At 49.5% G+C, this 10,560-nt stretch overlaps 1 protein-coding gene across 1 annotated transcript; it reads right to left on the reverse strand.

Annotated features, from left to right (window-relative positions):
• Positions 1-527: 527 nt before the first annotated feature.
• YIPF5 (Yip1 domain family member 5) lies at positions 528-9,348 on the reverse strand. The gene is made up of 6 exons (XM_054168369.1): positions 9,238-9,348; positions 8,624-8,734; positions 5,953-6,125; positions 4,236-4,381; positions 1,791-1,972; positions 528-998 (listed from the first exon to the last, which is right to left on the reverse strand). The coding sequence occupies exons 2-6, from the start codon at positions 8,722-8,724 to the stop codon at positions 836-838; spliced, it is 765 nt and encodes a 254-aa protein (XP_054024344.1). The 5' UTR covers positions 8,725-8,734; positions 9,238-9,348; the 3' UTR covers positions 528-835.
• Between the last annotated feature and the right edge of the window lie 1,212 nt (positions 9,349-10,560).

A 10,560-nucleotide genomic window follows, 5' to 3' on the forward strand; every position in this document is an offset into this window, starting at 1 on the left:
AAACCCTGAAGAGTATGATCACATCAAATGAATAGGCAGATGAGACCCAGGAGCTGAAGAGCAGGTTGGTGAAAATACAGGAGTTACTTCAGTTGCTTCTGTTCATTTTGCTTTTGGCAAGAGGGGAGAGCAAATAGGGTTCCTTATTACTGCAGCTTTAGTCAAAGTACCCCAAACCTGCAGCTCAACTGTTGGGGATAAACAAACAACAACTACCAAGTGGTAACTGCAACCCTTCTGGTAACTGTTGGGGGTAAAAATCTCATCAATTGGTAACTGCAACCCTTTTGTTAACTATTGGGGGTGAAAATCTCATCAACTGATAACTGCAACCCTTCTGTTAATTGTTGGGGGTAAAAATCTCACCAACTGATAACTGCAACCTTTCTGTTAATTGTTGGGGGTGAAAATCTCATCAACTGATAACTGCAACCCTTCTGTTAGTTGCTGGGGGTGAAAATCTCATCAACTGATAACTGCAATCCCTTCTCCCTCCCCTAAAAAATAATAACCCAACCCAAACAAAGCCCCCACAACCCTCAAAGAACCAAAAGTCTTCTAGAGATAGAAGAATGGGCAAGGAATGACATGAAGTTGGTGAGCATGGACACTTATTAAAGCTGACAGCCCAGGTCATTGGAAAGAGTATTCAAAGTCCTAGAAAAGTGAACGGCAGACGTTTTGTTTCCCTCGTTCCAGCCGATTCTGAACAGGTCTGAGGTTGGAGACGGCAACACCACACAGTTGTTCACAGCTGCTTCTGGTCCAGCTCGAGGTTCCAAGGGGATGGGTTTTGCTGTTGGCCCACTGGAGTCCAGCAGTGCGGAGAGTCCGTTCAAAAGATGGAGATGAGGGCGAAGACCCCGTAGAGCAGAGCGCAGGGGTACGCCACCAGCAGCTGCTGCCCCTCCATCGCCAAGGCCGAGATGAAGATTTTGGAAGCAGAGAAGCTGCACCAGCTGATGATTCCAGCTGTCAGAATGATCCCCACCATCCCCCTGCACAGACAGGGAAAGAATGCACGTGAGATTGGGTCCGTCCTGCGGGAGTCACAACCGGGCTGCTCCCAACAGCTGGGACTGATTGGAGCATCGAATGAAACACAGACAATTGCTCCGGTTGAGGAAGACCTTTAAGGTCATCACATCCAACTGTGCTCCACCAAGGCTGGTGCTAAACCATGTCCCTTGGCACCACATTTCTGCCTCTTTGCAACACCTCCAGCAATGGGGATTCAACCACCTACCTGGGCAGCCTGTTCCAGTTTGAGAACCCTTACAGTGAAGAAGTTTCTTCTACTGTCCAACCTAAACCTCCCCTGGTGCAACTTGAGGCCATTTCCTCTTGTCCCACTGCTTGTTACTAGACAGAAGAGACCAACATCCACCTGGCCCTAGCCTCCCTTTCACAGAGTTGTAGAGAGCAGTAAGGTCTCCCCTCAGCCTCCTTTTCTCCAAACTAAACCAACCCCAGTTCCCTCAGGTGTTCCTCACCAGCCCTATTCTCCAGACCCCTTCACCAGTTCTGTTGCCCTTCTCTGCACCTGCTCCAGCCCCTCAATGTCCTTCTTGAAGCAAAGGGCCCAAAACTGAACCCAGGCTCTCACCACTCTCAGTGTGAAAAACATCTTCCTTGTACCTAGGCTGAATCTCCCTCTGTTAGTTTAAGCCATCACCCCTTGTCCTGTCACATGCAGCTTCATCACAGAATGGGAACACTCTTTGGGTTACTTCCTTCACCATCTCAGGGAAGAGGACTCTCTTATTGAGCCATCAAGTTGACATACTTACTGCAAGGAAAACACAATAGCAAAAGTGGAGAGCAGGATCATGGGAAGCAGGCAGTATCCCAGCACACTGGCCACACAGCCAAAGGAGACTCCTGTCATGCTCATTAAGTTCAGAAGACAAAACATCCCCAAGCAGCCGATTGCACTTATTCCATACACATAACCAAACTGGATTTTGCCAGCCTGAAAGGGAAGCAGAGCAGCACAGGTTAACCACCAGAACAAGGAATGGCTCCCACTAACAACAGGAAAAGTGCTTGCTGAGCATCCTCATACCCCCACCTTGTCCTTCACCACTACTTCCTACCACCCAATTCAACAGGATTTCCCCACCACTGGATTCCCAGGACATCCAAGAGCCTCTCTGTGCTTGAATTTGCATGGTATTGAATTCAGGGTCCTGCTGGACAGACTTTGAGTTGTTATTCTTTGCCCTCAGCTGCAATAGCCTCTGAATTCTTCAGAGTTCAACCAACCAACTTCTCTTGATCAACTGATCAACTGTAAAGACGTGTTGCACAAAGACCCAGAACTGGAGAGAATAAAAAAACAGAGCAAAGAGATAATTTGTTAGGAAAAGAGCTTTCCAAGATATCTAAGCTAGGAGGGATGTTGATCTGCTGGAGGGTCAAGGAGCTCAGAGGGACCTGGCCAGGCTGGATCAAGGCAATTGTTTCAGGTTCAACAAAGCTAAGTGCTGGGTCCTGCACTTGGGTCACAACAACCCCATCAATGCTTGAGAATTGGGACAGAGTGGCTGGAAAATGCTTGGCAGAATAGGACCTGGGAATGCTGGTCAACAACAGCTGAAGATGAGCCAGTGTATGCCCAGGTGGTCAAGAAGGTCACCAGCATCCTGGCCTGGATCAGAAATAGCATGGCCAGCAGGAGTAGAGAACTGATTGTGCCCCTGGACTCAGTACCCATCAGGCCACACCTTGAGTGGTGGGTTCAGTCTCCAAGAATGACACTGAGGGGCTGGAGCATGAGCAGAGAAGGGCAACACCAGAGAAGAGCTGGTGAAGGGTGTGGAGATGAGCAGTTGATTAGTCTGGAGACTAATGGGCTTGTTCAACTTGGAGAAAAGGAGGCTGAAGGGAGACTTTCTGGCTCCCTACAACTCCCTGAATGGAGGCAGGAGCCAGGTTGGGGGTTAGTTTCCTCTCCCAAGGAACAAGAGGTAAGATGAAAGGAAATGGCCTCAAGTTGCACCAGGGAAGGTTTAGGTTAGATACAAGGAACAATTTCCTCCCCAAAAAGGGTTATCAAGGCCTGGCCCAGGCTACCCAAGGCAGTGGTGGAGTCCCCATCCCTTGAAAGGTTTGAAAGTGGCATAGATTTGGTGCAGAGGGACATGGTTTAGCAGCAGATTTGGTAGTGTTGGGTCAGTGGCTGGAATGGATGAACTTAAAGGTCTTTTCCAGCCTAAATTATTCTATGATCTGTTACAGACACCCTCACCGATTCTTCTGGCCTAGTTTCCATAAATAAAGGCTACTGATGAAAGTAGGTTCAAGTGCCCTTGATAACCAAACTCTGTCTTCTACCTGTCCCAGCACTCAGGCAGAAAATGCAGTGCCTGGAGGCACTGAGAGAATAAAAGTGAGTGAAAAAAAGATCTCAGTGACAAAGAAGCCTGTTTGCTGCTGCTCTGTCATTGCAGAAGTGACACTTATGAAATAAGATGGGGCCTTAATGATTCCAATTAAGCTCCACTAATCAATCACCCAGCTGCTGGCCTGTGAAGCAATATTGGCAACTTGAAAGCAGGTTTAGCTGGGAAGTGTTTCATAGGCTGACTGTTCATGTGTCAGCACTTGTGAAATCACTTTTTCTACATGGATTTGGAGTTTCCTTGCCTCTTGAGTAAAGAACAATGAATAGAGAGTATGGAGGAAAGAAATGCAATGAAAACAGGGAAATAAGATCAACTGTGTTCAAAAATTACCCCCCTAAATGAAGAAATAAGTACTCAAGAAAAGAATATTCAGATATTTAATGTTGTTCTGATTTCTCTAAGACAGGAGGTAAGAGACTCTGCAAAGAGCCAAGGTATGGTTATGAAAGTAAAACATCTCCATTAAACCACCCCCCCAGAGGTAAAAATCTGACTCACCCCCATTCCTGTGACAAAAGCAAGCCCTACTCCTCCAAAGCAAAGTGTGAGTACAAATCTGAACTACACTGAAATCTATACCAAGCAAATTCAAGTAGAAAACTCCACTGAAGCCATGTGACAGCAAACTCATTGCTTCCAACCAGCGGGGTGTGAAGCTGTAGCTCCTCTTCCATGCAGCTACAACCCCTTGGTCAGGATGTGCTGGTGCTTTTGACTTCCATGCCAAGAAGTCACTTCCAACAAATCCAAAGGTAGCTTGGCTTCCCCCCCCAGTGTTTCCAAGGGTATGAATGCACAAAGAGAGGTATTTTGCAGTCAAGATCTTACCAGCAATAACGTGGCTCCAAAAGCCAGGCAGAAAACCATTGGTCCAGCCAAGTCAGTCTCATTCATGATGCTGCCATCTGCTACTTTTAATGGGTGCAGCACTGTTAGTGTCTTCTGCCAGATGTGGTCGAAGTTGATGCCCAATTCTACAAGTCACAAAAGAATTAGTGCATTTATTTCAGTCCTCTCCCCCTCCTGTCACCCCTGTCTGCTTCACTCTGTTTATAGCCCTGCCTCTACTCTTCTAAATCTCCCCCAGCCACCATCCTATGGGATCAGATATTTGAGCTATTCCTTCTTGCCTCAACCTGCTGCATGCTGCCTCCACTGCTGCAGGGCCTCAAATGCTTGGAAGTGACCAGGTGGTTTCTAAAGGATGTTAGCAGTGCTCTGACCAAACCTTTCTTTAACCCTCTATATGACCAGAAGCAGCTGTGTGTGACAGAACAGAAGCACAGCACAGGTTCCCCAAGTCTCCAGTCACTGCTAGCTGAAGGATTTCTAGTTCCAAGTAGTTTCTCTGTCCTTAATTACCCTCTTGCATAAACTACTGTTGGTACTGAATGAGGGTGGATATAAAGTGGGAGCTGAAGCCATCCATCCAGACACTAACCACAGATCTGTTCTGGCAGTGTGCACAGGCTGCATTCCACGGAGGAGTTTCTGCAGCGCTGAGCAGTCCTCCTCAGCAATGAAAGATTTCAGTTCTAACCCCACAGCTGACTGAAGCTAACTGCACTGCTCTATTTTACAGTAAGTGGGCAAGCAGAAGTGTGACAAGGGGTAACAGGTACAAAATTGAACAGAAGAGGCTCCAGCTAAACATGAAGAACTTTAATTTAAGGCTGGTGGAGCCCTGGAGCAGGCTGCCCAGAGGGGTGGTGGAGACTCCTTCTCTGGAGAGATTCTAAGCATACCTTGACATGCCCCTGTGTGACCTTCTCAAGGTGAATCTGGCTTGGCAGAGGGGCTGGACTTGACCTCCAGAGGTCCCTTCCAACACCTGCCACTGTGCATTCTATGATTATTTCCTATTGTGTTTTGTCCTAATTGCTGCAGAGTCAGGCTGTGCCTTTATCTGATGGTGTCTTTCACAGAACAGCTGGTATGAAGTGATAAAGCTTGTAGTGATAGGATGAGGGACAACACCTTTGAGCTGTTAAGAGGGAAGATTTAGACTGGAGATTAGGTAGAAATTCTTTAGAATCATGGAATCAGTAAGGTTAGAAAAGACCTCCAAGATCAAGCCCAACTGCAACCCAACTACCATGGCCACTAAACCACACCCTGAAGCTGGGGCTGTGGGGGGCATGGATGGTGTTGGTGATCTGGGAGGTAAGACACTGCAACAGGTTGCCCAGGGAGGTCATGATGTGGATGCTCCTCCCTGGAGGTATTCAAGGCCAGGTTGGATGAGACCTTGAGTAACCTGATGCAGTGGAAGGTGTCCCTGCCCATGGCAGGGGGTTGGAACTAGATGATCTTTAAGGTCCCTTCCAACACAACCACTCTGTGAATCCATGAAATTTAACCTGCAGAAGGTTCTGCCAGACCACAGATTTCATACAGAATTAAATTCCAAAGCAATTAGCAAGAATTCAAAACCAACTCTGTGCCTGCAGAAGCAGGGAACACACACACATACACACACACTCTGCTGCTCAGCTTATCCCCACACTGGCAGGAGTTGTGGACCTGGAGCACAAAGCAGTTTTACCTTCTAGTAGAGGAGGCTCATCCTCAAAGTTGGTTCCATAGAAAGCCTGTGCTGAGGTGGGAGCATAGGACTGTGCTGGCTGGAAGATGTGGCCAGTGTAAGGCTGCTGCTGCGGCACCATCTCCGGAGGGACAAATCCGCTCTGCTGCGAGTACTCGTAGCCTCCATAGTGCCTGCAGAGAGTGACAGCACGTTATGGACAGGCACAGGCTCTCTACAACACCTCCCTGCAGCAGCAAAGATGATCATCAGTGATGAAGTCACAGCAAACAATCCTCCTTTCTCCTAAAACATCCTTTTCTAGGCACACAGCCTCAGACATCAATTCAAACCTCTCTAACCACCCCTCTGTGCAGCTAAACAAGACCATTCTTGCCATGCACATTTACGGTGCTTCTTGAAGCCAAAGGCCTGGAGGAATGAGCATTATCCATGGACTGAAATACTACCACAGGTTGTAGACCTGTTGTAGAAGGGTAGGAAAATCCTGCACCTTGAACTTATTCAATGCCTTTGTTCAGTCAGGTGTTCTACCACCTAATGACCTCCCTCCTCAACTCAGGAAAGGAGGCTCATGGGCTGGAACAGAAAGAGATTTAATACAACAACTGAAAACTCAAACATTAACACTAGCAGGAAATACACAAGGTTAGACTCAGCCCACGTAGTGGTGGCAAGTCCCATCAGGGGGATGTCAGCACTGTGGGCATCACAGCTCCAGGGAGAACACCATGGTCACAGCAGACAGGAGAGCTGGCCTTGGGAGCAGGACGTGTGTGACCCTCCGTGGATGGCGGCCATCAGAAGAGGCTCTTCTCAGTAAACTTCCCAATTCATACTGAGTGTGATGTTTATGCTATGGAATCCTTCTGCTGGGTAGAAGCTTTGCTGCTTCTGCTTTAGCACCTGGATGAGTTGAAGCTGCTGAAGACTTTTGACCACGCTGGAGACCCACAGGCCACCGACAAGACCAGCGTCTCATCAGCTGTGCTCTCACCACACTGGGTGCTGCACCTTGCTCAAAAGTGCAAGTGTTCTCCTGCACAGAAAACAGACCCTCTGACTCTATCCCAGCAAAACCAGGGCACCCACTAATCACTACTGACAGCTCATTTGAGGGCAGCATTAATTAGCTAATGAGAGTGTTTATTTGCAAGCTCAGTGTTAGAGCAAGGTGTTGTTCATTCTCACTGGCACTTCGGCCCCCTCCGTATCTGAGCAGCCAACTTAGTGAACAATAAAAATAAAGCTGTTTTCCCCTTTTCCCTATCCACCTGGGCAACATCATGTCACATAAGGAGGACTTATGATGGGGACAGGAAACACTTTTTGACAGCAGAACAAAAGGAAAGGGTGATTGTTTCTATTCCACGTGTTCTCAATGATTTACTAACAAATCAGTTACTACTGGCTTTTGAATTCCTTCTGTGGCACATTTCACATGTACAAACCCAGACATTGTTACCCCTAAAGCCCAATCAAAGCCATTCTCTGTCCCCAAACCATCTCCTACCTCACTCTTACCACTAACCATTTCCAAATCTGACTACAGAGACTTCAGTGACCATCCCCAAAATATTTCACTATGGACGTAGAAACAGAGAGAAGCAAACCCCAGAACTCCTCCTCCTTTCTTTCCCTCTATTAGCACAGTTCAGCCTCCTGGCAGCACAGTAATCTTTATCAGGACATAAACAGGCACCAACCTGCTCCACCTATCACAGGGATTACACAGGTCACAGGTCACCACAACCCTCAGCCTGAGCTCCATCTTCACACAGGGTTCCCTGGAGCTGCCCTGACCTAGACATGTCCCCTGTACTTCCCTGCTAAAGCTTTTGGATCACCAGAGACACTGCAGTATCTCATACAGGAGCCCACAACTATTTTTCAGTCCTTGAGTATCAGCTGGACATGGGCTCACAGAACAACCACATTGCTTTTCCCAAAGATGTGAACATTGGTCATGGAATTAAGAAGACTCATCTAACCTTTCTATAGGTTTTCAATCCTGGGGCACTCACTCCAAGACAGACCTTGAGGTGCTGGAGTGGGTCCAGCGAAGGACAACAAAGCTGGTGAAGGGTCTGGAGAACAGGGCTGGTGAGGAGCACCTAAGGGAACTGGGGTTGTTTAGTCTGGAGAAGAGGAGGCCAAAAAGAGACCTCATTGCTCTCTACAAGTCCCTGAAAGGAGGCTGCAGTGAGGTGGGGGTGGTCTCAAGTCTCTTCTCTCTAATATCAGATGCTAGGAGACGAAATGGCCTAAGTTGCACCAGGGGAGGTTTAGGCTGCAGACTAGAAGAAATTTCTTCACTGAAAGGGTTCCCAAGGCTGGAACAGGCTGCCCAAGGGCATGGTTGAATGCCCATCCCTGGAAGTGTCTAAAAGAGTCCACCATTCTATATTCTGATCTTTGCCTCAAAGATATTCAGATATTAAGCAGATATTCAACTGTTCTATATTTCCTTTTACTAACTAGAAGTTATGCTCTTCATAAAACAGAGCAGCAAGAATTCATTTACAGGCAGGAGCAGCTGGCTGAAACACCAATCCTGTTCTGAGCAAGCAGACTATCCCAGCAGTATCTTAACCCAGGCCTGGTGCCTACAGAAGAGTGACTGAAGGGCTATACACAAGGCAGGGAAGTTCGAAGGGCATGCACAAATTACTTGTTGTAGGGCCTTCCGCTGTAATCATAGGACTGGTTCTGGTCATCAATGCTGTAACTGGTCTGGAAGAACTCTGTGTTGAAGCTCTCAAACCCAGACATCGCCAGTTATCTGTAAGAGAACAGGCAGGTTTGCTCGGGGCTCCACAACCCAAGCGTTTGAGCGACTGAGGAGCTCTGTCCGCCTATTTTCATGCAAGTCCTTCCCGGTGAGCCCTCCCCTGGGTCCACTCCGGGAACTACTAAAGGCACCAAGCCCGTTCCAAAAGCTCCCGAAAGCACCGGGGCCGCTCCGGGAGTTCCTAAAGGCACCAAAGGCACTCCTTACAGCGCAGCTGTTCCGGGAGCTCCTGAAATGAGAGGTAAGACCGGGCGCTCTCTTTCCCGCCGCTCAGCCCTGAGTCCTCGCTCCGGCCGACACCCCCAAGCTCCGGCCAGCTCCCTCCATCTCGGGCCCAGCCCTCCAGCTCGGACCGACCCCCCTTCACGGCTCAGGCCAACCGCAGTCTCAGCTGCCATCCCAACCGCTGGGCCACCGAGTCCCTCTTCTCCCCATAGGAAAGGCTCAGGGTAGGGGAAAGACCAAGCAGCCCCGCAGCAACGGCGGAAACCCACCTTCACCGCCCGGGCGCGGCCCCGCACCCGCCGCCGCGGCCCCTGCGACGTGTCACCAGCGGCCCGAGCGCTTCCGGGGCCCGGCCAGGGCACATCCGGCACGGCAGGGCCGCGCCTGCGCGCGGAACGCTGCTATTGGGCATGCGTCCCCTTAGCCCCGCCCCTCGCCTGCCCCAGGTGCGGCACGCTGCCGCGCATGCGCGCGGCCGCTTTGCCCGGGGGAGGGGCGGGAGCTCAGCGGGTGCTACGTGGCAGGGCGGTGGGGAGCGCTTGCGGTGCCCTTGCGGTGCCCGGGGAGCGCTTGCGGTGCCCGCACCCCCTCAGGGCTGCGAGCGTTCTGCTTATCCCGCAGCCTCCTGCTAGGGGCCAGCTGGCGTTTTTGCCCTGCTGTGTTAACCACCCTGTGAGAGCTGGGGCTTGGAAGCTCCCTGGCGTCTGCCTCCCGTTGATTTGCCTAAAATCCGAAGTAAAGCAAAACTTTGGCTTTTGATGGCGTGCAGAATAAGATGCAGAAGATGTGAATGAGGTGAAACCGAGTTAAAAATAAAAAGTTTGGACCTGTGAGGACACCCTAAGTTGAAGAAGCTCCTTTCCCAAGCCTTTTGTCGCTCGCTCCATTTCTCTTTCCAGTTTCATCATTTTGTGCCATGTTTTTCACGTAGGGCCAGGGAAAAGCTGTACTTGGGCTGTTAATTAGGAGGTCCCTTCCAATCCCTTCCGTGCTGTGACTCTGATTTGTTTTCATTAGCTCCCTGCAGCCAGGGTGCAGTGCAAAGGAAGAGAGGTGAGCATTGCATAGCTGACTCAGGTGGGCTTTGTAGTGGTCAAGAGTCATGGAAAACCTCACCTAAGGAAGTCCAGATGAAGCTTCAGAATGAAAATTGCCACTTTGTTATTGTTGCTGAGAATAGATGACCTGGGAATAGCGCTTAGAAAAGTGTTAGCTGAGCATGCATCAACAGGGTCAATCCCATGCTGGATGTAACCAGCTTCTCGTATGCAATGTGGGAACTGAGCCCCTGTCACTTGGGCACATGTGCTTTATAAAATCACAGAATGGGTTGGGTTGGAAGGAACCTTAAAAATCATCTAGTTCCAAGCCTACTGCCATGGGCAGGCACACCTTCCACCTGACCAGGTTGCTCAAGGCCTCATCCAACCTGGCCTTGGACACCTCCAAAGAGGGGGGGCATCCACAACCTCCCTGGGCAACCTGTCCCAGTGTCTCACCATTCTCACTGTCCAGAATTTCTTCCTAACCTCCAGTCTAAATCTACTGCTTTGCTTCTGCAAACGTGAGTCCCTGCTTTGAATTATGTGTGA

The sequence above is a fragment of the Dryobates pubescens genome, chromosome 16 (assembly GCF_014839835.1).
Source record: "Dryobates pubescens isolate bDryPub1 chromosome 16, bDryPub1.pri, whole genome shotgun sequence".
In the NCBI taxonomy this organism is placed as follows: Eukaryota; Metazoa; Chordata; class Aves; order Piciformes; family Picidae; genus Dryobates; species Dryobates pubescens.